The sequence below is a fragment of the Oncorhynchus gorbuscha genome, linkage group LG19 (genome assembly GCF_021184085.1).
Source record: "Oncorhynchus gorbuscha isolate QuinsamMale2020 ecotype Even-year linkage group LG19, OgorEven_v1.0, whole genome shotgun sequence".
In the NCBI taxonomy this organism is placed as follows: domain Eukaryota; kingdom Metazoa; phylum Chordata; class Actinopteri; order Salmoniformes; family Salmonidae; genus Oncorhynchus; species Oncorhynchus gorbuscha.
Window position 1 is genome coordinate 5,428,229 of NC_060191.1, and position 27,270 is coordinate 5,455,498.

The 27,270-nt window shown below is 42.2% G+C and overlaps 1 protein-coding gene across 1 annotated transcript in view; it reads left to right on the plus strand.

Annotated features, from left to right (window-relative positions):
• Positions 1 to 2,119: 2,119 nt before the first annotated feature.
• The window catches only part of LOC124005944 (glutamate receptor ionotropic, NMDA 2D-like), a 190,147-nt gene continuing 164,996 nt past the window's right edge, over positions 2,120 to 27,270 (plus strand). Inside the window, exons 1-3 of the mRNA XM_046315590.1 lie at positions 2,120 to 2,392; positions 5,570 to 5,776; positions 25,785 to 26,051. Of these exons, the coding sequence (XP_046171546.1) occupies positions 2,228 to 2,392; positions 5,570 to 5,776; positions 25,785 to 26,051 (639 nt within the window). The 5' untranslated portion in view covers positions 2,120 to 2,227. The remainder of the gene's footprint in view (positions 2,393 to 5,569; positions 5,777 to 25,784; positions 26,052 to 27,270) is intronic.

Here is a 27,270-nt window from a genome sequence, read left to right on the forward strand (position 1 = left end):
ACCCTTTATTTTACACCGCTGCTACTCTTTGTTATTATCTATGCATAGTCACTTTAATAACTCTACCTACATGTACATATTACCTCTATTACTTTGACTAACCGGTGCCTCTGCAAATCAAATCAAATCAAATTTATTTATATAGCCCTTCGTACATCAGCTGATATCTCAAAGTGCTGTACAGAAACCCAGCCTAAAACCCCACATTTTGCACATTGCACATTGACTCTGTACCGGTACCCCCTGTATATAGTCTCGCTATTGTTATTTTTCTGCTGCTCTTTAACTAATTGTTACTTTTATTTCTTATTCTTTTAAAACTGCATTGTTGCCCCCATTTCACTGTATTGTTGTATTCGGCGCATGTGACTAATAACATTTGATTTGATTTGATCTCTCTCTTACACACACATGTGCATGCACGCCATGTACACACACACACACACACACACACACACACACACACACACACACACACACACACACACACACACACACACACACACACACACACACACACACACACACACACACACACACACACACACACACACACACACACACACACACACACACACACACACACACACCCTGTCAGTTGAGACCTCAGGATTGGCAGTGTGCTTGTTTAGGCCAAACACGTATACACATCATGGTAATCAATATTTCTCTCTTTCCTGCTCTCCCCCATATTTTATCCCTCCTCTCCTCTCTCCCTTCATTCCCTCTTTAGTCCCCTGTTTCCTATCCTCTCTCCGTCCTCCTCTCACTCATATTCCCCCTATTTACCTTCTTTCAACAGACGGCATTTCTACCCAGACGGCATTTCTACCCGTCTCTCTGTCTTTCTTTCTCTGTCTGTCTTTCATTCCTCCAGTCCCTTCCTCCTGTCCTCTTTTTTTCACCTTCCCCATTTGTTCCAAAGGACTCGTCAGGGTCAAAGAACAGGCACCGTGAAATGGAGGGAGAGGAAGGGGGTGGAAGGTGGGAGAAAGAGAGAATATCATGTCAGCAAGCCCCGCTAATCAAAGAAATTGTGTTAGCACCTGAATTCATGAAAACTGAGTGAGAGAGAGAGGAAGAGAGCGAGAGAGAGAGGAGGTGATGTGGTGAGAGAGAGAAGTGAGGGGGAGGTTGAAACAGAGAGTGGAAGGGAGGGAGGTTGACACAGGAAGTAAATTGAAAATTATTTGCTATCTCTCATGCAGTCATTATCTTCTTGCGTGATTGTTTGCGTGTATCATTGTGTTTTGGTCTGCATTAACCCCTATAGCTCCCTCTATTATTATGTTTCTGTGTGTGTGTGTGTGTGTGTGTGTTTTGCAGTGATCTTAATTGTTGTTATCATTCATGCAGTACAATAACCACCTCCACCCCTATCGTTGTCTCTGTCTGCTATTTACACCCTCCCTCCCTCCCTCCCTCCCTCCCTCCCTCCCTCCCTCCCTCCCTCCCTCCCTCCCTCCCTCCCTCCCTCCCTCCCTCCCTCCCTCCCTCCCTCCCTCCCTCCCTCCCTCCCTCCCTCCCTCCCTCCCTCCCTCCCTCCCTCTCTCTCTCTCCTTTATATTTCCCTTCTCGCTCATATTGTTTCTTCTCAGCCTATAGCCTAAATAGCACCTATTTCATCTTCCCTCTCCCTCTGCCCCCACACCCCATATTTTCCTCATCTCTCTCTCTCCATTGTTTGTTCCCCTTCTCTATACCGTATTGCTGTTCCAGTATTGCTCCAGCCAAAGCTAACTTATATTACCCCATGATTGGATTCAGAATCCATTACACTCTCTCCTCCTCTCCCTCTCGTTCTCCCTCCCCTGTGTCTCTACATCCCTCTCTCTCTCTCTTTGCTTTGCACCCTCTGTGTAGGCCATTCCTGATGTGAACAAACTTACAATTCTGGGAGAATGTTGCAAGAACATCAAAGTCTTCTAAACTCCTCAATATCTTCTCTCTTGTTCTCTCTCTCTCTCTTTCTCTCTCTCGTTCTCTCTTGTTCTCTCTGTCTCTTTCTCTCTCATAGGCACCCTCTCTTAGAGAGCTTTACAGCTTCGCCCCCCCACCCCCCACCCCCTCCGCCCCCTCCCCCTCCACGGTTGATTGATCTATTGCAATGGTCGCCATACCCACCCTCTCTCTCCTATTGGCCCTGGCGGAGTGGGCAGGACCGGTCACGCCCTCCCCACACCTCTTGCTCCGCCCCCGGGAGCGGGAGAGAGACCCGGGGACTGTAATGAACTTCAACATCGCTGTGATCCACGCGGGGGCCAGCGTGCAGGTAGAGGCGGCGGCCGGGCCCGGGGGAAGGGTGCTCTACCCTGGGTTTGGTCGGGCACACAGCTCCCTGGGGGAGAGCGTGATCACCCAGTGGGGCTCTGCTAACGTCATCTGGCTCCAGGTGAGACCAGACTGTGCTGTTCTGGGGGGTAATAGTAGTAATGGTGATAATGGAACCATTCATTACAGCCTAAACCTTAACCTGACACTAATGGATTGGGCCAAATATAAGTACCATGTACTATGATTATTATAAGGGGAAAATGTAGGGGTGGTGTGGTGGTGGTGGTGGTGGGGTCCAGGGAATACAGGGAGGGTGGAATAGGAAGGAAGACAGTGATGGATTCAAGGGTCAGAGCTGGCTTGTTTAGGGTTTAGAGTCATCATAGTAATGGAATAATGGATTCCATTCATCTAGGGCCCAATCCTTATCTGAGACACATGTTACATAGCCAACTCTATGTCATAATGTCAGTACTATAGATCTAGAACTAGAGGAGCCACAGTACTAACCTGTATTAAGGTGAAGAGACATCATGCTGTTGTGTCTAAATAAGAGTAACTGAAAGCGTTTCCTTAATTCACCTGCTCTTCTAACATTGCATGAACTCTATGTAACCAATAGTCTTGTCATTAAACTCTATCTAACCGAAAGCCTTGTCATCAAACTCTATCTAACTGATAGCCTTGTCATTAAACTCTATGTAACCGATAGCCTTGTCATTAAACTCTATGTAACCGATAGCCTTGTCATTATACTCTATCTAACCGATAGCCTTGTCATCAGACTCTATCTAACCGTTAGCCTTGTCATTAAACTCTATCTAGCCGATCGCCTTGTCAATAAACGCTATCTAACCGATAACCTTGTCATTAAACTCTATGTAACCGATAGCCTTGTCATTAAACTCTATGTAACCGATAGCCTTATCATTAAACACTATGTAACCAATAGCCTTATCATTAAACTCTATGTAACCGATAGCCTTGTCATTAAACTCTATGTAACCGATAGCCTTGTCATTAAACTCTATCTAACCGATCGCCTTGTCAATAAACGCTATCTAACCGATAGCCTTGTCATTAAACTCTATGTAACATATAGCCTTGTCAATAAACTCTATGTAACATATAGCCTTGTCAATAAACTCTATGTAACATATAGCCTTGTCATTAAACTCTATGTAACCGATAGCTTTGTCATTAAACTCTATGTAACCAATAGCCTTGTCATTAAACTCTATCTAACCGATCCCCTTGTCAATAAACACTATCTAACCGATAGCCTTGTCATTAAACTCTATGTAACATATAGCCTTGTCAATAAACTCTATGTAACCGATAGCCTTGTCAATAAACTCTATGTAACATATAGCCTTGTCAATAAACTCTATGTAACATATAGCCTTGTCATTAAACTCTATCTAACCGATCCCCTTGTCAATAAACACTATCTAACCGATAGCCTTGTCATTACTTCACCCCAGGTAAGAGAGGGACATTTCACTTCAGACCCTGTCTGTCTGTTTCCCTGATTCATATGTCTTATCCTTCTACTCTTTGTGTGTGTGTTTTTGTGTGTTCACACACTGGTGGTGTCTGAATACCCAGACTTGCATCCTAAATAGTCTCTTTCTTCCCTGTACCCTGTACCTGCCGTTTGAGTATGCGGAAAAATTCAGTTTAATAGTATGCGACATTTCGAATATCGAGTATACTTTAAATGCCCGGATGTCATACTTATTTCAGCTTTAACAACAGCTGATCAATTAGAAATGGGGATGTGCAACAGAAATCATCACGTATGACGCATTCTAAGTATACAAAAAAGAAAACGTTTAATAGTATGCAACATTTAGAAAATCGAGTATGATTTAAATGGGGCTGTGATTAATAGGCCCTAGTTCTCTTCAAGTAGCCTAACAACCACACTAGGCTACGTCATTACTTCATTGGGAAGATGCATGAAGCTTCTGCGGTGGTGTTTAAATGTAAGATAATTCATTTTAGTTCTCCTTAAAATGATCACGAGCATTGCATTGTAGGCTTCATTTTTGAAAACGTGAGTCCCCCCCCCCCCCCAAAGGTGCATTTCTGTTTTCTCATTGAAAGTGTTTATTGTTCTCTTGGCCTTAGTCAACGCTTTTAAACTAAATACTAAACCATCCTTTGATTTGTGATGTGGCTGTGTTATTGATGTCATATTAATCATCAGGCCTTTTGATTTGAACATATGGATTGTTTTAGTGTTGTAGGCGTGGCTATCTATTTCATTAATGGATCAAGCCTCAACATTCATTCTGATCTCGTTCCCAATGATCAGTACTTTAGTTTATTATGGTGCTGTCCAGCAGTTCTGAATTTGCATGCACCCAACTGTCCACGTTTTATGTGCAATAGTCCTTTGATTTGAACATTTTGAACGTTTGTGTGTACTACTAGGCTGTTTGATTTCATTACTATATGTTACAGCACTTTGTTGAAATGAAACCAAATTAGTTTGTCTTCAGTCCTTAAATAGTAGATGAGCTATATGGTCTACTACGGTGTATGTCTAATGTGATAGTCTTCCTCTAACCAGCCTGAGTAGGCCTATAACTCCATTCCTATTTTATTCAGAGTTTAGAGAAATGAATCAAATTGAAAAATAGCTATTATCAGGCTGGTTAACGTACTGCATGTCTGTTGAATTTGGAAAAAATCCACCCACACTCTGCCCCGCCCCACCTACTCAGCCAATCAGGAGCCGCTACTGAGTTGCAGCTGTGGCATACTGCATACTTTTTACTAAACGGTACATGAAAAAAAGAATGCGACGCTGAATGAATAGTATGGACTTTAAGTATGTATTATGCTAGTATGGGTATAATCGACACCGCCAATATTTTCACCATACTCATCATGGCTCCGTGTCCAGATGAATGCCAGTAGTCCATCTGTACACCTGTCTGTCTCTGTGTTCTCTTCTATCACTCTCTCTGATTTCTCTCTCTCTCGTTGATAGTAGTGTTAAGTCAGTACACTGTACTTTCCCTTACTGTTGTTTATCTGCTTTCTCACGAAAAGTTTCCCAATGTCTTTCTCTATATATGTATTGCTGTTACCATGTGATCATGTGATCATGTGTCCTCTGTAGGTGAATGGCTGTAGTCCTCAGATCATGTTGTAGTCTGTGTGTAATGCAGCCAACCTATCCCTGTCATGACTTCCTCTTCAGGTGAATGACAGTAGTCCTCAGATCATGTTGTAGTCTGTGTGTAATGAAGCTAACCTATTCCTGTCATGACTTCCTCTTCAGGTGAATGACAGTAGTCCTAAGACTCTGCTGTCCCAGCTGTGTGACCTGCTGGCAGCGAGGCCCCTACAGGGCCTGGTCTACGAGGAGGAGAGGCCACCACCCACCGCCTGGGGACCCCTGGCCCCCATGTTAGAGTTTGTCTCTGCCCAGACTGGACTACCCATAGTGGCTGTAGGAGGAGGAGCAGGGCTGGGGAGGATGCAACAGGTATGGAGGTGGGGGGGCAGGAGAGAGAGAGAGAGAGAGAGAGAGAGAGAGAGAGAGAGAGAGAGAGAGAGAGAGAGAGAGAGAGAGAGAAAGAGAGAGAGAGAGAGAGAGAGAGAGAGAGAGAGAGAGAGAGAGAGAGAGAGAGAGAGAGAGAGAGAGAGAGAGAAAGAGAGAGAGAGAGAGAGAGAGAGAGAGAGAGAGAGAGACAGAGACCAATCATGAATGTAGGATGGTGAGCAAGGGTGGGGAGGAAGCTACAGGTATGGACGTGAGAAGAGAATGTGTGTTTGTGTGTGCGTGCCTGCGTGAAAGTTTGAGGCTTGCGGTCAGTCATTCACTGTTTCTGCCCAGTCAGAGCATTGTAGGCAGCAAGAAGTGGGTGGTACAGGGTTAGAAAGAGATGTGCAGGGTTAGAGAGAGATATCCAGGGTTTGAGAGAGAAAGAGATTCAGTGTTATAGAGAGAGATTCAGGGTTAGAAAGAGAGTTTCAAGGTTTGAAAGAGAGATTCAGGGTAAGAAAGAGAGATACAGGGTAAGGAAGAGAGATACAGGGTCAAAAAGAGAGATACAGGGTTAGAAAGAGAGATACAGCGTTAGAAAGAGAGATACAGGTTTAGAAAGAGAGATACAGGTTTAGGAAGAGAGATACAGGGTTAGAAAGAGATTCAGGGTTAGGAAGAGAGATACAGGGTTAGGAAGAGAGATTCAAGGTTTGAAAGAGAGATTCAGGGTTAGAGAGAGAAAGAGATACAGGGTTAGAAAGAGAGATACAGGTTTAGAACGAGAGATACAGGTTTAGGAAGAGTGATACAGGGTTAGAAAGAGATTCAGGGTTAGGAAGGGAGATACAGGGTTAGAAAGAGAGATACAGGGTTAGAAAGAGAGATACAGGGTTAGGAAGAAAGATACGGGGTTAGGAAGAGAGATGCAGGGTTAGGAAGAGAGATACGGGGTTAGGAAGAGAGATACAGGGTTAGAAAGAGAGATACAGGGTTAGGAAGAGAGATACAGGGTTAGTAAGAGAGATACAGGGTTAGAAAGAGAGATACAGGGTTAGGAAGAGAGATACAGGGTTAGAAAGAGAGATATGGGGTTAGGAAGAGATGTAGGGTTAGGAAGAGAGATATAGGGTTAGAAAGAGAGATACAGGGTTAGAAAGAGATGTAGGGTTAGGAAGAGAGCTATAGGGTTAGAAATAGAGATACAGGATTAGGAAGAGAGATACAGGGTTAGAAAGAGAGATACAGGGTTAGGAAGAGAGATACAGGGTTAAAAAGAGAGATACAGGTTTAGAAAGAGAAATACGGGGTTAGGAAGAGTGATACAGGGCGAGGAAGAGAGATACAGGGTTAGAAAGATATTCAGGGTTAGAAGGAGAGATACAGGGTTAGGAAGAGAGATACAGGGTTAGAACGAGAGATACAGGTTTAGAAAGAGAGATACAGGTTTAGAAAGAGATATACAGGGTTAAAAAGAGAGATTCAGGTTTAGAAAGAGATATACAGGGTTAGGAAGAGTGATACAGGTTTAGGAAGAGAGATACAGGGTTAGAAAGATATTCAGGGTTAGAAAGAGAAATACAGGGTTAGGAAGAGAGATACAGGTTTAGAACAAGAGATACACATTTAGAAAGAGAGATACAGGTTTAGACAGAGAGATACAGGGTTAAAAAGAGAGATTCAGGTTTAGAAAGAGAGATACAGGGTAAGAAAGATATTTAGGGTTAGGAAGAGAGATTCAGGGTTAGAAAGAGAGATGCAGAGTTAGGAAGAGAGATACAGGTTTAGGAAGAGAGATACAGGGTTAGAAAGAGAGATACAGGATTAGGAAGAGAGATACAGGGTTAGGAAGACAGATAAAGGGTTAGGAAGAGAGATACAGGTTTAGAACGAGAGATACAGGTTTAGGAAGAGTGATACAGGGTTAGAAAGAGATTCAGGGTTAGGAAGAGAGATACAGGGTTAGAAAGAGAGATACAGGGTTAGGAAGAGAGATACAGGGTTAGAAAGAGAGATACGGCGTTAGAAAGAGAGATACAGGGTTAGAAAGAGAGATACAGGGTTAGGAAGAGAGATACAGGGTTCAAAAGAGAGATACAGGTTTAGAAAGAGAGATACAGGGTTAGGAAGAGTGATTCAGGGTTAGGAAGAGAGATACAGGGTTAGAAAGAGAGATACAGGGTTAGGAAGAGAGATACAGGGTTAGAACGAGAGATACAGGTTTAGAAAGAGAGATACAGGTTTAGAAAGAGTGATACAGGGTTAAAAAGAGAGATTCAGGTTTAGAAAGAGAGATACAGGGTTAGAAAGAGAGATGCAGGGTAAGAAAGAGATGTAGGGTTAGGAAGAGAGATATAGGGTTAGGAAGAGAGATGCAGGGTTAGGAAGAAAGATACGGGGTTAGGAAGAGAGATGCAGGGTAAGGAAGAGAGATACGGGGTTAGGAAGAGAGATACAGGGTTAGAAAGAGAGATACAGGGTTAGGAAGAGAGATACAGGGTTAGTAAGAGAGATACAGGATTAGAAAGAGAGATACAGGGTTAGGAAGAGAAATACAGGGTTAGGAAGAGAGATACAAGGTTAGGAAGAGAGATACAGGGTTAGAAAGAGAGATACAGGGTTAGGAAGAGAGATACAGGGTTAGAAAGAGAGATTTGGGGTTAGGAAGAGTGATATAGGGTGAGGAAGAGAGATACAGGGTTAGAAAGATATTCAGGGTTAGGAAGAGAGATTCAGAGTTAGAAAGAGAGATACAGGGTTAGAAAGAGAGATACAGGGTTAGAAAGAGAGATACAGGGTTAGGAAGACAGATAAAGGGTTAGGAAGAGAGATACAGGTTTAGAACGAGAGATACAGGTTTAGGAAGAGTGATACAGGGTTAGAAAGAGATTCAGGGTTAGGAAGAGAGATACAGGGTTAGAAAGAGAGATACAGGGTTAGGAAGAGAGATACAGGGTTAGAAAGAGAGATACGGCGTTAGAAAGAGAGATACAGGGTTAGAAAGAGAGATACAGGGTTAGGAAGAGAGATACAGGGTTAAAAAGAGAGATACAGGTTTAGAAAGAGAGATACAGGGTTAGGAAGAGTGATACAGGGTTAGGAAGAGAGATACAGGGTTAGAAAGATATTCAGGGTTAGAAAGAGAGATACAGGGTTAGGAAGAGAGATACAGGGTTAGAACGAGAGATACAGGTTTAGAAAGAGAGATACAGGTTTAGAAAGAGTGATACAGGGTTAAAAAGAGAGATTCAGGTTTAGAAAGAGAGATACAGGGTTAGAAAGATATTTAGGGTTAGGAAGAGAGTCAGGGTTAGAAAGAGAGATGCAGAGTTAGGAAGAGAGATACAGGTTTAGGAAGAGAGATACAGGGTTAGAAAGAGAGATACAGTGTTAGGAAGAAAGATACAGGTTTAGAAAGAGAGATGCAGGGTAAGAAAGAGATGTAGGGTTAGGAAGAGAGATATAGGGTTAGGAAGAGAGATGCAGGGTTAGGAAGAAAGATACGGGGTTAGGAAGAGAGATACAGGGTTAGGAAGACAGATAAAGGGTTAGGAAGAGAGATACAGGTTTAGAACGAGAGATACAGGTTTAGGAAGAGTGATACAGGGTTAGAAAGAGATTCAGGGTTAGGAAGAGAGATACAGGGTTAGAAAGAGAGATACAGGGTTAGGAAGAGAGATACAGGGTTAGAAAGAGAGATACGGCGTTAGAAAGAGAGATACAGGGTTAGAAAGAGAGATACAGGGTTAGGAAGAGAGATACAGGGTTCAAAAGAGAGATACAGGTTTAGAAAGAGAGATACAGGGTTAGGAAGAGTGATTCAGGGTTAGGAAGAGAGATACAGGGTTAGAAAGAGAGATACAGGGTTAGGAAGAGAGATACAGGGTTAGAACGAGAGATACAGGTTTAGAAAGAGAGATACAGGTTTAGAAAGAGTGATACAGGGTTAAAAAGAGAGATTCAGGTTTAGAAAGAGAGATACAGGGTTAGAAAGATATTTAGGGTTAGGAAGAGTGTCAGGGTTAGAAAGAGAGATGCAGAGTTAGGAAGAGAGATACAGGTTTAGGAAGAGAGATACAGGGTTAGAAAGAGAGATACAGTGTTAGGAAGAAAGATACAGGTTTAGAAAGAGAGATGCAGGGTAAGAAAGAGATGTAGGGTTAGGAAGAGAGATATAGGGTTAGGAAGAGAGATGCAGGGTTAGGAAGAAAGATACGGGGTTAGGAAGAGAGATGCAGGGTAAGGAAGAGAGATACAGGGTTAGGAAGAGAGATACAGGGTTAGAAAGAGAGATACAGGGTTAGGAAGAGAGATACAGGGTTAGTAAGAGAGATACAGGATTAGAAAGAGAGATACAGGGTTAGGAAGAGAAATACAGGGTTAGGAAGAGAGATACAAGGTTAGGAAGAGAGATACAGGGTTAGAAAGAGAGATACAGGGTTAGGAAGAGAGATACAGGGTTAGAAAGAGAGATTTGGGGTTAGGAAGAGTGATATAGGGTGAGGAAGAGAGATACAGGGTTAGAAAGATATTCAGGGTTAGGAAGAGAGATTCAGAGTTAGAAAGAGAGATACAGGGTTAGAAAGAGAGATACAGGGTTAGAAAGAGAGATACAGGGTTAGGAAGACAGATAAAGGGTTAGGAAGAGAGATACAGGTTTAGAACGAGAGATACAGGTTTAGGAAGAGTGATACAGGGTTAGAAAGAGATTCAGGGTTAGGAAGAGAGATACAGGGTTAGAAAGAGAGATACAGGGTTAGGAAGAGAGATACAGGGTTAGAAAGAGAGATACGGCGTTAGAAAGAGAGATACAGGGTTAGAAAGAGAGATACAGGGTTAGGAAGAGAGATACAGGGTTAAAAAGAGAGATACAGGTTTAGAAAGAGAGATACAGGGTTAGGAAGAGTGATACAGGGTTAGGAAGAGAGATACAGGGTTAGAAAGATATTCAGGGTTAGAAAGAGAGATACAGGGTTAGGAAGAGAGATACAGGGTTAGAACGAGAGATACAGGTTTAGAAAGAGAGATACAGGTTTAGAAAGAGTGATACAGGGTTAAAAAGAGAGATTCAGGTTTAGAAAGAGAGATACAGGGTTAGAAAGATATTTAGGGTTAGGAAGAGAGTCAGGGTTAGAAAGAGAGATGCAGAGTTAGGAAGAGAGATACAGGTTTAGGAAGAGAGATACAGGGTTAGAAAGAGAGATACAGTGTTAGGAAGAAAGATACAGGTTTAGAAAGAGAGATGCAGGGTAAGAAAGAGATGTAGGGTTAGGAAGAGAGATATAGGGTTAGGAAGAGAGATGCAGGGTTAGGAAGAAAGATACGGGGTTAAGAAGAGAGATGCAGGGTTAGGAAGAGAGATACGGGGTTAGGAAGAGAGATACAGGGTTAGAAAGAGAGATACAGGGTTATGAAGAGAGATACAGGGTTAGTAAGAGAGATACAGGGTTAGAAAGAGAGATACAGGGTTAGGAAGAGAAATACAGGGTTAGGAAGAGAGATACAAGGTTAGGAAGAGAGATACAGGGTTAGAAAGAGAGATACAGGGTTAGGAAGAGAGATACAGGGTTAGAAAGAGAGATATGGGGTTAGGAAGAGATGTAGGGTTAGGAAGAGAGATACAGGGTTAGGAAGAGAGATACAGGGTTAGAAAGATATTTAGGTTTAGAAAGAGAGATACAGGGTTAGGAAGAGAGATACAGGGTTAGAAAGAGAGATACAGGGTTAGAAAGAGAGATAGAGGGTTAGGAAGACAGATAAAGGGTTATGAAGAGAGATACAGGTTTAGAACGAGAGATACAGGTTTAGGAAGAGTGATACAGGGTTAGAAAGAGAGATACAGGGTTAGGAAGAGAAATCCAGGGTTAGGAAGAGCGATACAGGGTTAGGAAGAGAGATACGGGGTTAGAAAGAGAGATACAGGGTTAGGAAGAGAGATACAGGGTTAAAAGAGAGATACATGTTTAGAAATAGAGATACAGGGTTAGGAAGAGTAATACAGGGTTAGGAAGAGAGATACAGGGTTAGAAAGATATTTAGCTTTAGAAAGAGAGATACAGGGTTAGGAAGAGAGATACAGGGTTAGAAAGAGAGATACATGGTTAGAAAGAGAGATACAGGGTTAGGAAGACAGATAAAGGGTTAGGAAGAGAGATACAGGTTTAGAACGAGAGATACAGGTTTAGGAAGAGTGATACAGGGTTAGAAAGAGATTCAGGGTTAGGAAGAGAGATACAGGGTTAGAAAGAGAGATACAGGGTTAGGAAGAGAGATACAGGGTTAGAAAGAGAGATACGGCGTTAGAAAGAGAGATACAGGGTTAGAAAGAGAGATACAGGGTTAGGAAGAGAGATACAGGGTTAAAAAGAGAGATACAGGTTTAGAAAGAGAGATACAGGGTTAGGAAGAGTGATACAGGGTTAGGAAGAGAGATACAGGGTTAGAAAGATATTCAGGGTTAGAAAGAGAGATACAGGGTTAGGAAGAGAGATACAGGGTTAGAACGAGAGATACAGGTTTAGAAAGAGAGATACAGGTTTAGAAAGAGTGATACAGGGTTAAAAAGAAAGATTCAGGTTTAGAAAGAGAGATACAGGGTTAGAAAGATATTTAGGGTTAGGAAGAGAGTCAGGGTTAGAAAGAGAGATGCAGAGTTAGGAAGAGAGATACAGGTTTAGGAAGAGAGATACAGGGTTAGAAAGAGAGATACAGTGTTAGGAAGAAAGATACAGGTTTAGAAAGAGAGATGCAGGGTAAGAAAGAGATGTAGGGTTAGGAAGAGAGATGCAGGGTTAGGAAGAAAGATACGGGGTTAGGAAGAGAGATGCAGGGTTAGGAAGAGAGATACGGGGTTAGGAAGAGAGATACAGGGTTAGAAAGAGAGATACAGGGTTAGGAAGAGAGATACAGGGTTAGTAAGAGAGATACAGGGTTAGAAAGAGAGATACAGGGTTAGGAAGAGAGATACAGGGTTAGAAAGAGAGATATGGGGTTAGGAAGAGATGTAGGGTTAGGAAGAGAGATATAGGGTTAGAAAGAGAGATACAGGGTTAGAAAGAGATGTAGGGTTAGGAAGAGAGATATAGGGTTAGAAATAGAGATACAGGGTTAGGAAGAGAGATACAGGGTTAGAAAGAGAGATACAGGGTTAGGAAGAGAGATACAGGGTTAAAAAGAGAGATACAGGTTTAGAAAGAGAGATACGGGGTTAGGAAGAGTGATACAGGGTGAGGAAGAGAGATACAGGGTTAGAAAGATATTCAGGGTTAGAAGGAGAGATACAGGGTTAGGAAGAGAGATACAGGGTTAGAACGAGAGATACAGGTTTAGAAAGAGAGATACAGGTTTAGAAAGAGAGATACAGGGTTAAAAAGAGAGATTCAGGTTTAGAAAGAGATATACAGGGTTAGGAAGAGTGATACAGGTTTAGGAAGAGAGATACAGGGTTAGAAAGATATTCAGGGTTAGAAAGAGAGATACAGGGTTAGGAAGAGAGATACAGGTTTAGAACAAGAGATACACATTTAGAAAGAGAGATACAGGTTTAGACAGAGAGATACAAGGTTAAAAAGAGAGATTCAGGTTTAGAAAGAGAGATACAGGGTTAGAAAGATATTTAGGGTTAGGAAGAGAGATTCAGGGTTAGAAAGAGAGATGCAGAGTTAGGAAGAGAGATACAGGTTTAGGAAGAGAGATACAGGGTTAGAAAGAGAGATACGGGATTAGGAATAGAGATACAGGGTTAGGAAGACAGATAAAGGGTTAGGAAGAGAGATACAGGTTTAGAAAGAGAGATACAGGTTTAGGAAGAGTGATACAGGGTTAGAAAGAGATTCAGGGTTAGGAAGAGAGATACAGGGTTAGAAAGAGAGATACAGGGTTAGGAAGAGAGATACAGGGTTAGAAAGAGAGATACGGCGTTAGAAAGAGAGATACAGGGTTAGAAAGGGAGATACAGGGTTAGAAAGAGAGATACAGGGTTAAAAAGAGAGATTCAGGTTTAGAAAGAGATATACAGGGTTAGGAAGAGTGATACAGGTTTAGGAAGAGAGATACAGGGTTAGAAAGATATTCAGGGTTAGAAAGAGAGATACAGGGTTAGGAAGAGAGATACAGGTTTAGAACAAGAGATACACATTTAGAAAGAGAGATACAGGTTTAGACAGAGAGATACAAGGTTAAAAAGAGAGATTCAGGTTTAGAAAGAGAGATACAGGGTTAGAAAGATATTTAGGGTTAGGAAGAGAGATTCAGGGTTAGAAAGAGAGATGCAGAGTTAGGAAGAGAGATACAGGTTTAGGAAGAGAGATACAGGGTTAGAAAGAGAGATACGGGATTAGGAAGAGAGATACAGGGTTAGGAAGACAGATAAAGGGTTAGGAAGAGAGATACAGGTTTAGAAAGAGAGATACAGGTTTAGGAAGAGTGATACAGGGTTAGAAAGAGATTCAGGGTTAGGAAGAGAGATACAGGGTTAGAAAGAGAGATACAGGGTTAAAAAGAGAGATTCAGGTTTAGAAAGAGATATACAGGGTTAGGAAGAGTGATACAGGGTTAGAAAGAGAGATACAGGGTTAGAAAGAGAGATACAGGGTTAGGAAGACAGATAAAGGGTTAGGAAGAGAGATACAGGTTTAGAACGAGAGATACAGGTTTAGGAAGAGTGATACAGGGTTAGAAAGAGATTCAGGGTTAGGAAGAGAGATACAGGGTTAGAAAGAGAGATACAGGGTTAGGAAGAGAGATACAGGGTTAGAAAGAGAGATACGGCGTTAGAAAGAGAGATACAGGGTTAGAAAGAGAGATACAGGGTTAGGAAGAGAGATACAGGGTTAAAAAGAGAGATACAGGTTTAGAAAGAGAGATACAGGGTTAGGAAGAGTGATACAGGGTTAGGAAGAGAGATACAGGGTTAGAAAGATATTCAGGGTTAGAAAGAGAGATACAGGGTTAGGAAGAGAGATACAGGGTTAGAACGAGAGATACAGGTTTAGAAAGAGAGATACAGGTTTAGAAAGAGTGATACAGGGTTAAAAAGAGAGATTCAGGTTTAGAAAGAGAGATACAGGGTTAGAAAGATATTTAGGGTTAGGAAGAGAGTCAGGGTTAGAAAGAGAGATGCAGAGTTAGGAAGAGAGATACAGGTTTAGGAAGAGAGATACAGGGTTAGAAAGAGAGATACAGTGTTAGGAAGAAAGATACAGGTTTAGAAAGAGAGATATGGGGTTAGGAAGAGATGTAGGGTTAGGAAGAGAGATATAGGGTTAGAAAGAGAGATACAGGGTTAGAAAGAGATGTAGGGTTAGGAAGAGAGATATAGGGTTAGAAATAGAGATACAGGGTTAGGAAGAGAGATACAGGGTTAGAAAGAGAGATACAGGGTTAGGAAGAGAGATACAGGGTTAAAAAGAGAGATACAGGTTTAGAAAGAGAGATACGGGGTTAGGAAGAGTGATACAGGGTGAGGAAGAGAGATACAGGGTTAGAAAGATATTCAGGGTTAGAAGGAGAGATACAGGGTTAGGAAGAGAGATACAGGGTTAGAACGAGAGATACAGGTTTAGAAAGAGAGATACAGGTTTAGAAAGAGAGATACAGGGTTAAAAGAGAGATTCAGGTTTAGAAAGAGATATACAGGGTTAGGAAGAGTGATACAGGTTTAGGAAGAGAGATACAGGGTTAGAAAGATATTCAGGGTTAGAAAGAGAGATACAGGGTTAGGAAGAGAGATACAGGTTTAGAACAAGAGATACACATTTAGAAAGAGAGATACAGGTTTAGACAGAGAGATACAAGGTTAAAAAGAGAGATTCAGGTTTAGAAAGAGAGATACAGGGTTAGAAAGATATTTAGGGTTAGGAAGAGAGATTCAGGGTTAGAAAGAGAGATGCAGAGTTAGGAAGAGAGATACAGGTTTAGGAAGAGAGATACAGGGTTAGAAAGAGAGATACGGGATTAGGAATAGAGATACAGGGTTAGGAAGACAGATAAAGGGTTAGGAAGAGAGATACAGGTTTAGAAAGAGAGATACAGGTTTAGGAAGAGTGATACAGGGTTAGAAAGAGATTCAGGGTTAGGAAGAGAGATACAGGGTTAGAAAGAGAGATACAGGGTTAAAAAAGAGATTCAGGTTTAGAAAGAGATATACAGGGTTAGGAAGAGTGATACAGGGTTAGAAAGAGAGATACAGGGTTAGAAAGAGAGATACAGGGTTAGGAAGACAGATAAAGGGTTAGGAAGAGAGATACAGGTTTAGAACGAGAGATACAGGTTTAGGAAGAGTGATACAGGGTTAGAAAGAGATTCAGGGTTAGGAAGAGAGATACAGGGTTAGAAAGAGAGATACAGGGTTAGGAAGAGAGATACAGGGTTAGAAAGAGAGATACGGCGTTAGAAAGAGAGATACAGGGTTAGAAAGAGAGATACAGGGTTAGGAAGAGAGATACAGGGTTAAAAGAGAGATACAGGTTTAGAAAGAGAGATACAGGGTTAGGAAGAGTGATACAGGGTTAGGAAGAGAGATACAGGGTTAGAAAGATATTCAGGGTTAGAAAGAGAGATACAGGGTTAGGAAGAGAGATACAGGGTTAGAACGAGAGATACAGGTTTAGAAAGAGAGATACAGGTTTAGAAAGAGTGATACAGGGTTAAAAAGAGAGATTCAGGTTTAGAAAGAGAGATACAGGGTTAGAAAGATATTTAGGGTTAGGAAGAGAGTCAGGGTTAGAAAGAGAGATGCAGAGTTAGGAAGAGAGATACAGGTTTAGGAAGAGAGATACAGGGTTAGAAAGAGAGATACAGTGTTAGGAAGAAAGATACAGGTTTAGAAAGAGAGATGCAGGGTAAGAAAGAGATGTAGGGTTAGGAAGAGAGATATAGGGTTAGGAAGAGAGATGCAGGGTTAGGAAGAAAGATACGGGGTTAAGAAGAGAGATGCAGGGTTAGGAAGAGAGATACGGGGTTAGGAAGAGAGATACAGGGTTAGAAAGAGAGATACAGGGTTATGAAGAGAGATACAGGGTTAGTAAGAGAGATACAGGGTTAGAAAGAGAGATACAGGGTTAGGAAGAGAAATACAGGGTTAGGAAGAGAGATACAAGGTTAGGAAGAGAGATACAGGGTTAGAAAGAGAGATACAGGGTTAGGAAGAGAGATACAGGGTTAGAAAGAGAGATATGGGGTTAGGAAGAGATGTAGGGTTAGGAAGAGAGATACAGGGTTAGGAAGAGAGATACAGGGTTAGAAAGATATTTAGGTTTAGAAAGAGAGATACAGGGTTAGGAAGAGAGATACAGGGTTAGAAAGAGAGATACAGGGTTAGAAAGAGAGATAGAGGGTTAGGAAGACAGATAAAGGGTTATGAAGAGAGATACAGGTTTAGAACGAGAGATACAGGTTTAGGAAGAGTGATACAGGGTTAGAAAGAGAGATACAGGGTTAGGAAGAGAAATCCAGGGTTAGGAAGAGCGATACAGGGTTAGGAAGAGAGATACGGGGTTAGAAAGAGAGATACAGGGTTAGGAAGAGAGATACAGGGTTAAAAAGAGAGATACATGTTTAGAAATAGAGATACAGGGTTAGGAAGAGTAATACAGGGTTAGGAAGAGAGATACAGGGTTAGAAAGATATTTAGCTTTAGAAAGAGAGATACAGGGTTAGGAAGAGAGATACAGGGTTAGAAAGAGAGATACATGGTTAGAAAGAGAGATACAGGGTTAGGAAGACAGATAAAGGGTTAGGAAGAGAGATACAGGTTTAGAACGAGAGATACAGGTTTAGGAAGAGTGATACAGGGTTAGAAAGAGATTCAGGGTTAGGAAGAGAGATACAGGGTTAGAAAGAGAGATACAGGGTTAGGAAGAGAGATACAGGGTTAGAAAGAGAGATACGGCGTTAGAAAGAGAGATACAGGGTTAGAAAGAGAGATACAGGGTTAGGAAGAGAGATACAGGGTTAAAAGAGAGATACAGGTTTAGAAAGAGAGATACAGGGTTAGGAAGAGTGATACAGGGTTAGGAAGAGAGATACAGGGTTAGAAAGATATTCAGGGTTAGAAAGAGAGATACAGGGTTAGGAAGAGAGATACAGGGTTAGAACGAGAGATACAGGTTTAGAAAGAGAGATACAGGTTTAGAAAGAGTGATACAGGGTTAAAAAGAAAGATTCAGGTTTAGAAAGAGAGATACAGGGTTAGAAAGATATTTAGGGTTAGGAAGAGAGTCAGGGTTAGAAAGAGAGATGCAGAGTTAGGAAGAGAGATACAGGGTTAGAAAGAGAGATACAGTGTTAGGAAGAAAGATACAGGTTTAGAAAGAGAGATGCAGGGTAAGAAAGAGATGTAGGGTTAGGAAGAGAGATGCAGGGTTAGGAAGAAAGATACGGGGTTAGGAAGAGAGATGCAGGGTTAGGAAGAGAGATACGGGGTTAGGAAGAGATACAGGGTTAGAAAGAGAGATACAGGGTTAGGAAGAGATACAGGGTTAGTAAGAGAGATACAGGGTTAGAAAGAGAGATACAGGGTTAGGAAGAGAGATACAGGGTTAGAAAGAGAGATATGGGGTTAGGAAGAGATGTAGGGTTAGGAAGAGAGATATAGGGTTAGAAAGAGAGATACAGGGTTAGAAAGAGATGTAGGGTTAGGAAGAGAGATATAGGGTTAGAAATAGAGATACAGGGTTAGGAAGAGAGATACAGGGTTAGAAAGAGAGATACAGGGTTAGGAAGAGAGATACAGGGTTAAAAAGAGAGATACAGGTTTAGAAAGAGAGATACGGGGTTAGGAAGAGTGATACAGGGTGAGGAAGAGAGATACAGGGTTAGAAAGATATTCAGGGTTAGAAGGAGAGATACAGGGTTAGGAAGAGAGATACAGGGTTAGAACGAGAGATACAGGTTTAGAAAGAGAGATACAGGTTTAGAAAGAGAGATACAGGGTTAAAAAGAGAGATTCAGGTTTAGAAAGAGATATACAGGGTTAGGAAGAGTGATACAGGTTTAGGAAGAGAGATACAGGGTTAGAAAGATATTCAGGGTTAGAAAGAGAGATACAGGGTTAGGAAGAGAGATACAGGTTTAGAACAAGAGATACACATTTAGAAAGAGAGATACAGGTTTAGACAGAGAGATACAAGGTTAAAAAGAGAGATTCAGGTTTAGAAAGAGAGATACAGGGTTAGAAAGATATTTAGGGTTAGGAAGAGAGATTCAGGGTTAGAAAGAGAGATGCAGAGTTAGGAAGAGAGATACAGGTTTAGGAAGAGAGATACAGGGTTAGAAAGAGAGATACGGGATTAGGAAGAGAGATACAGGGTTAGGAAGACAGATAAAGGGTTAGGAAGAGAGATACAGGTTTAGAAAGAGAGATACAGGTTTAGGAAGAGTGATACAGGGTTAGAAAGAGATTCAGGGTTAGGAAGAGAGATACAGGGTTAGAAAGAGAGATACAGGGTTAGGAAGAGAGATACAGGGTTAGAAAGAGAGATACGGCGTTAGAAAGAGAGATACAGGGTTAGAAAGGGAGATACAGGGTTAGAAAGAGAGATACAGGGTTAAAAAGAGAGATTCAGGTTTAGAAAGAGATATACAGGGTTAGGAAGAGTGATACAGGTTTAGGAAGAGAGATACAGGGTTAGAAAGATATTCAGGGTTAGAAAGAGAGATACAGGGTTAGGAAGAGAGATACAGGTTTAGAACAAGAGATACACATTTAGAAAGAGAGATACAGGTTTAGACAGAGAGATACAAGGTTAAAAAGAGAGATTCAGGTTTAGAAAGAGAGATACAGGGTTAGAAAGATATTTAGGGTTAGGAAGAGAGATTCAGGGTTAGAAAGAGAGATGCAGAGTTAGGAAGAGAGATACAGGTTTAGGAAGAGAGATACAGGGTTAGAAAGAGAGATACGGGATTAGGAAGAGAGATACAGGGTTAGGAAGACAGATAAAGGGTTAGGAAGAGAGATACAGGTTTAGAAAGAGAGATACAGGTTTAGGAAGAGTGATACAGGGTTAGAAAGAGATTCAGGGTTAGGAAGAGAGATACAGGGTTAGAAAGAGAGATACAGGGTTAGGAAGAGAGATACAGGGTTAGAAAGAGAGATACGGCGTTAGAAAGAGAGATACAGGGTTAGAAAGGGAGATACAGGGTTAGGAAGAGAGATACAGGGTTAAAAAGAGAGATACAGGTTTAGAAAGAGAGATACAGGGTTAGGAAGAGTGATACAGGGTTAGGAAGAGAGATACAGGGTTAGAAAGAGAGATACAGGGTTAGGAAGAGAGATACAGGGTTAGAACGAGAGATGCAGGGTAAGAAAGAGATGTAGGGTTAGGAAGAGAGATATAGGGTTAGGAAGAGAGATGCAGGGTTAGGAAGAAAGATGCAGGGTTAGGAAGAGAGATACGGGGTTAGGAAGAGAGATACAGGGTTAGAAAGAGAGATACAGGGTTAGGAAGAGAGATACAGGGTTAGTAAGAGAGATACAGGGTTAGAAAGAGAGATACAGGGTTAGGAAGAGAAATACAGGGTTAGGAAGAGAGATACAGGGTTAGAAAGAGAGATACAGGGTTAGGAAGAGAGATACAGGGTTAGAAAGAGAGATATGGGGTTAGGAAGAGTGATACAGGGTGAGGAAGAGAGATACAGGGTTAGAAAGATATTCAGGGTTAGGAAGAGAGATTCAGAGTTAGAAAGAGAGATACAGGGTTAGGAAGAGAGATGCAGAGTTAGGAAGAGAGATACAGGTTTAGGAAGAAAGATAAAGGTTTAGAATTAGAGATGCAGGGTTAGAAAGAGATGTAGGGTTAGGAAGAGAGATATAGGGTTAGGAAGAGATGCAGGGTTAGGAAGAGAGATACGGGGTTAGGAAGAGAGATTCAGGGTTAGGAAGAGAGATACAGGGTTAGGAAGAGAGATTCAAGGTTTGAAAGAGAGATTCATGGTTAGAGAGAGAAAGAGATACAGGGTTAGAAAGAGAGATACAGGTTTAGAACAAGAGATACAGGTTTAGGAAGAGTGATACAGGGTTAGAAAGAGATTCAGGGTTAGGAAGAGAGATACAGGGTTAGAAAGAGAGATACAGGGTTAGAAGGAGAGATACAGGGTTAGGAAGACAGATAAAGGGTTAGGAAGAGAGATACAGGTTAAGAACGAGAGATACAGGTTTAGGAAGAGTGATACAGGGTTAGAAAGAGATTCAGGGTTAGGAAGAGAGATACAGGGTTAGAAAGAGAGATACAGGGTTAGAAGGAGAGATACTGGGTTAGGAAGACAGATAAAGGGTTAGGAAGAGAGATACAGGTTTAGAACGAGAGATACAGGTTTAGGAAGAGTGATACAGGGTTAGAAAGAGATTCAGGGTTAGGAAGAGAGATACAGGGTTAGAAAGAGAGATACAGGGTTAGGAAGAGAGATTCAGGATTAGAAAGAGAGATACAGGGTTAGCAAGAGTGATACAGGGTTAGGAAGAGAAATAGAGGATTAGGAAGAGAGATACAGGGTTAGAAATAGAGATACAGGGTTAGGAAGAGAGATACAGGTTTAGAACGAGAGATACAGGTTTAGGAAGAGTGATACAGTGTTAGAAAGATATTCAGGGTTAGGAAGAGAGATACAGGTTTAGAAAGAGAGATACAGGCTTAGAAGGAGAGATACAGGGTTAGGAAGACAGATAAAGGGTTAGGAAGAGAGATACAGGTTTAGAACGAGAGATACAGGTTTAGGAAGAGTGATACAGGGTTAGAAAGAGATTCAGGGTTAGGAAGAGAGATACAGGGTTAGGAAGAGAGATTCAAGGTTTGAAAGAGAGATTCAGGGTTAGAGAGAGAAAGAGATACAGGGTTAGAAAGAGAGATACAGGTTTAGAACGAGATATACAGGTTTAGGAAGAGTGATACAGGGTTAGAAAGAGATTCAGGGTTAGGAAGAGAGATACAGGTTTAGAAAGAGAGATACAGGCTTAGAAGGAGAGATACAGGGTTAGGAAGACAGATAAAGGGTTAGGAAGAGAGATACAGGTTTAGAACGAGAGATACAGGTTTAGGAAGAGTGATACAGGGTTAGAAAGAGATTCAGGGTTAGGAAGAGAGATACAGGGTTAGGAAGAGAGATTCAAGGTTTGAAAGAGAGATTCAGGGTTAGAGAGAGAAAGAGATACAGGGTTAGAAAGAGAGATACAGGTTTAGAACGAGATATACAGGTTTAGGAAGAGTGATACAGGGTTAGAAAGAGATTCAGGGTTAGGAAGAGAGATACAGGGTTAGAAAGAGAGATACAGGGTTAGGAAGAGAGATACGGGGTTAGAAAGAGAGATACGGGGTTAGAAAGAGAGGTACAGGGTTAGAAAGATATTCAGGGTTAGAAAGAGAGATACAGGGTTAGGAAGAGAGTTACAGCATTAGGAAGAGTGATACAGGGTTAGGAAGAGAAATAGAGGGTTAGGAAGAGAGATACAGGGTTAGAAAGAGAGATACAGGGTTAGGAAGAGAGATACAGGGTTAGGAAGAGAAATACAGGGTTAGGAAAAGAGATACAGGGTTAGGAAGAGAAATATAGGGTTAGGAAGAGAAATACAAGGTTAGAAATAGAGATACAGGGTTAGGAAGAGAGATACAGGGTTAGAAAGAGAGATACAGGGTTAGGAAGAGAAATACAGGGCTAGGAAAAGAGATACAGGGTTAGGAAGAGAAATATAGGGTTAGGAAGAGAAATACAAGGTTAGAAATAGAGATACAGGGTTAGGAAGAGAGATACAGGGTTAGAAAGAGAGATACAGGGTTAGGAAGAGTGATACAGGGTTAGAAAGAGATTCAGGGTTAGGAAGAGATTCAGGGTTAGGAAGAGAGATACAGGGTTAGAAAGAGAGATACGGTGTTAGAAAGAGAGATACAGGGTTAGAAAGAGAGATACGGGGTTAGAAATAGAGATACAAGTTTTGAAAGAGAGATACAGGGTTAGGAAGTGTGATACAGGGTTAGGAAGAGAGATACAGGGTTAGAAAGATATTCAGGGTTAAAGAAGATAGGTACAGGGTTAGAAAGATATTCAGGGTTAGAAAGAGAGATGCAGGGTTAGGAAGAGAGTTACAGCGTTAGGAAGAGTGATACAGGGTTAGGAAGAGAAATAGAGGGTTAGGAAGAAAGATACAGGGTTAGGAAGAGAGATACAGGGTTAGAAAGAGAGATACAGGGTTAGGAAGAGTGATACAGGGTTAGAAAGAGATACAGGGTTAGAAGGAGAGATACAGGGTTAGAAAGAGAGATACAGGGTTAAAAAGAGAGATTCAGGTTTAGAAAGAGAGATACAGGGTTAGAAAGACATTTAGGGTTAGGAAGAGAGTCAGGGTTAGAAAGAGAGATGCAGAGTTAGGAAGAGAGATACAGGTTTAGGAAGAGAGATACAGGGTTAGAAAGAGAGATGCAGGGTAAGCAAGAGATGTAGGGTTAGGAAGAGAGATGCAGGGTTAGGAAGAAAGATACGGGGTTAGGAAGAGAGATGCAGGGTTAGGAAGAGAGATACAGGGTTAGAAAGAGAGATACAGGGTTAGGAAGAGAGATACAGGGTTAGTAAGAGAGATACAGGGTTAGAAAGAGAGATACAGGGTTAGGAAGAGAGATACAGGGTTAGAAAGAGAGATATGGGGTTAGGAAGAGATGTAGGGTTAGGAAGAGAGATATAGGGTTAGAAAGAGAGATACAGGGTTAGAAAGAGATGTAGGGTTAGGAAGAGAGATATAGGGTTAGAAATAGAGATACAGGGTTAGGAAGAGAGATACAGGGTTAGAAAGAGAGATACAGGGTTAGGAAGAGAGATACAGGGTTAAAAAGAGAGATACAGGTTTAGAAAGAGAGATACGGGGTTAGGAAGAGTGATACAGGGTGAGGAAGAGAGATACAGGGTTAGAAAGATATTCAGGGTTAGAAGGAGAGATACAGGGTTAGGAAGAGAGATACAGGGTTAGAACGAGAGATACAGGTTTAGAAAGAGAGATACAGGTTTAGAAAGAGAGATACAGGGTTAGAAAGAGAGATACGGGGTTAGAAAGAGAGGTACAGGGTTAGAAAGATATTCAGGGTTAGAAAGAGAGATACAGGGTTAGGAAGAGAGTTACAGCATTAGGAAGAGTGATACAGGGTTAGGAAGAGAAATAGAGGGTTAGGAAGAGAGATACAGGGTTAGAAAGAGAGATACAGGTTTAGAACAAGAGATACAGGTTTAGGAAGAGTGATACAGGGTTAGAAAGATATTCAGGGTTAGGAAGAGAGATACAGGTTTAGAAAGAGAGATACAGGGTTAGGAAGAGTGATACAGGGTTAGGAAGAGAAATAGAGGGTTAGGAAGAGAGATACAGGGTTAGAAATAGAGATACAGGGTTAGGAAGAGAGATACAGGGTTAGGAAGAGAAATACAGGGTTAGGAAAAGAGATACAGGGTTAGGAAGAGAAATATAGGGTTAGGAAGAGAAATACAAGGTTAGAAATAGAGATACAGGGTTAGGAAGAGAGATACAGGGTTAGAAAAGAGATACAGGGTTAGGAAGAGAAATACAGGGCTAGGAAAAGAGATACAGGGTTAGGAAGAGAAATATAGGGTTAGGAAGAGAAATACAAGGTTAGAAATAGAGATACAGGGTTAGGAAGAGAGATACAGGGTTAGAAAGAGAGATACAGGGTTAGGAAGAGTGATACAGGGTTAGAAAGAGATTCAGGGTTAGGAAGAGATTCAGGGTTAGGAAGAGAGATACAGGGTTAGAAAGAGAGATACGGTGTTAGAAAGAGAGATACAGGGTTAGAAAGAGAGATACGGGGTTAGAAATAGAGATACACGTTTTGAAAGAGAGATACAGGGTTAGGAAGTGTGATACAGGGTTAGGAAGAGAGATACAGGGTTAGAAAGATATTCAGGGTTAAAGAAGAGAGGTACAGGGTTAGAAAGATATTCAGGGTTAGAAAGAGAGATACAGGGTTAGGAAGAGAGTTACAGCGTTAGGAAGAGTGATACAGGGTTAGGAAGAGAAATAGAGGGTTAGGAAGAGAGATACAGGGTTAGGAAGAGAGATACAGGGTTAGAAAGAGAGATACAGGGTTAGGAAGAGTGATACAGGGTTAGAAAGAGATACAGGGTTAGAAGGAGAGATACAGGGTTAGAAAGAGAGATACAGGGTTAAAAAGAGAGATTCAGGTTTAGAAAGAGAGATACAGGGTTAGAAAGATATTTAGGGTTAGGAAGAGAGTCAGGGTTAGAAAGAGAGATGCAGAGTTAGGAAGAGAGATACAGGTTTAGGAAGAGAGATACAGGGTTAGAAAGAGAGATACAGTGTTAGGAAGAAAGATACAGGTTTAGAAAGAGAGATGCAGGGTAAGAAAGAGATGTAGGGTTAGGAAGAGAGATGCAGGGTTAGGAAGAAAGATACGGGGTTAGGAAGAGAGATGCAGGGTTAGTTTATTATCTATTTCACTTGATTTGGCAATGTAAACATATGTTAATTTTGCACGCCCAATTTTTCAGTTTTTGATTTGTTAAAAAGGTTTGAAATATCCAATAAATGTCGTTCCACTTCATGATTGTGTCCCACTTGTTGTTGATTCTTCACAAAAAAATACAGTTTTATATCTTTATGTTTGAAGCCTGAAATGTGGCAAAAGGTCGCAAAGTTCAAGTGGGCCGAATACTTTCGCAAGGCACTGTATCTACACTGTAGGATCAGTTTACCCAACCCAAATCCTAACCATAATCCTAACCAAATCAGAACCCCAGAAAACCCCTTCATCCTCAATGCTGGGTTGTGTTCAGAAGGTGTAAAACGGGAGAAAACGCAGTGAAACTGAGGTATTACAGGGGTTCCGTTCAGTGATAAAAAAACAACAGCAACGTGTTGAGCTGTTTTGAAGTGGAGAAGGTGCTCTACTGAACGTGACCTCCGAGAGGAAAGCTGATGTTGTGCTTCCTGTTTGGCAGCGTTCTGTCCCGTGTGCTTGCCTGTGTCTATAGAACTTTAAGGTGTGCTCCCCTACTGCAGGAGTCAGGCTCCATCTTCCTCCAGTTCAGCTCATCCACCAGCCTCCAGCTGGAGGTCATCTTCAAAATACTAGAGGAGTACGACTGGACCACCTTCTCAGTGGTGTCCACCCGTCACCATGGCTACCAGGACTTCCTGTCGGTGGTGGACGGCCTGACGGACGGCTCGTTCATCGGCTGGGAGAAGAAGAGCGTGGTCATGCTGAACGTGACGGACGACCCGGGAGGGGCACGTACGCGCAGGCTGCTCAAGGAGAACGAGGCGCAGGTGAGACAGGGGGGAGGGAGGGGGGGAAGGGGAGAAAAGGGGGAGGAAGTGTTACTGAGTGGCCATGAGACTCCATGTGGCTGGCTGGGTTGGCTGGGTTCCTCCTCCTTCTTCCTCTCTCCCTCTGTCCCTGTGGCTCTCTCTCCTCTCTCTCCTCTATCCCTCTGTTCTTCTCATCACTCCCTCCCTTCATGACTAGTGTGTGCCCTTTCTTTCTCTCTCCCTCTGTCCTCTCTCTCCTCTCTCTCCTCTCTCTCCTCTATCCATCTGTTCTTCTCATCACTCCCTCCCTTCATGACTAGTGTGTGCCGTGTGCCCTTCCTTTCTCTCTCCCTCTGTCCTCTCTCTCCTCTCTCTCATCTCTCCCTCTGTCCCTGTCTCTCTCTCCTCTCTCTCATCTCTCCCTCTGTCCCTGTGTCTCTCTCTCCTCTCTCTCCTCTATCTCTCTGTTCTTCTCATCACTTCCTACCTTCATGACTAGTGTGTGCCGTGTGCCCTTTCTTTCTCTCTCCCTCTGTCCCTGTGTCTCTCTCTCCTCTCTCCTCTATCCCTCCGTTCTTCTCATTACTCCCTCCCTTCATGACTAGTGTGTGCCCTTTCTTTCTCTATCCCTCTCTCCTCTCTCTCCTCTCTCCTCTCTCCCTCTGTCCTCTCTCTCCTCTCTCTCCTCTCTCCTCTCTCCCTCTGTCCTCTCTCTCCTCTCTCTCCTCTATCCCTCTGTTCTTCTCATCACTCCCTACCTTCATGACTAGTGTGTGCCGTGTGCCCTTTCTTTCTCTCTCCCTCTGTCCCTGTGTCTCTCTCTCCTCTCTCTCCTCTATCTCTCTGTTCTTCTCATCACTTCCTACCTTCATGACTAGTGTGTGCCGTGTGCCCTTTCTTTCTCTCTCCCTCTGTCCCTGTGTCTCTCTCTCCTCTCTCTCCTCTATCCCTCCGTTCTTCTCATTACTCCCTCCGTTCATGACTAGTGTGTGCCCTTTCTTTCTATATCCCTCTCTCCTCTCTCTCCTCTCTCCTCTCTCCCTCTGTCCTCTCTCTCCTCTCTCTCCTCTATCCCTCTGTTCTCATCACTCCCTACCTTCATGACTAGTGTGTGCCGTGTGCCCTTTCTTTCTCTCTCCCTCTGTCCCTGTGTCTCTCTCTCCTCTCTCTCCTCTATCCCTCTGTCCCTGTGTCTCTCTCTCCTCTTTCTCCTCTATCCCTCTGTCCTCTCTCTCCT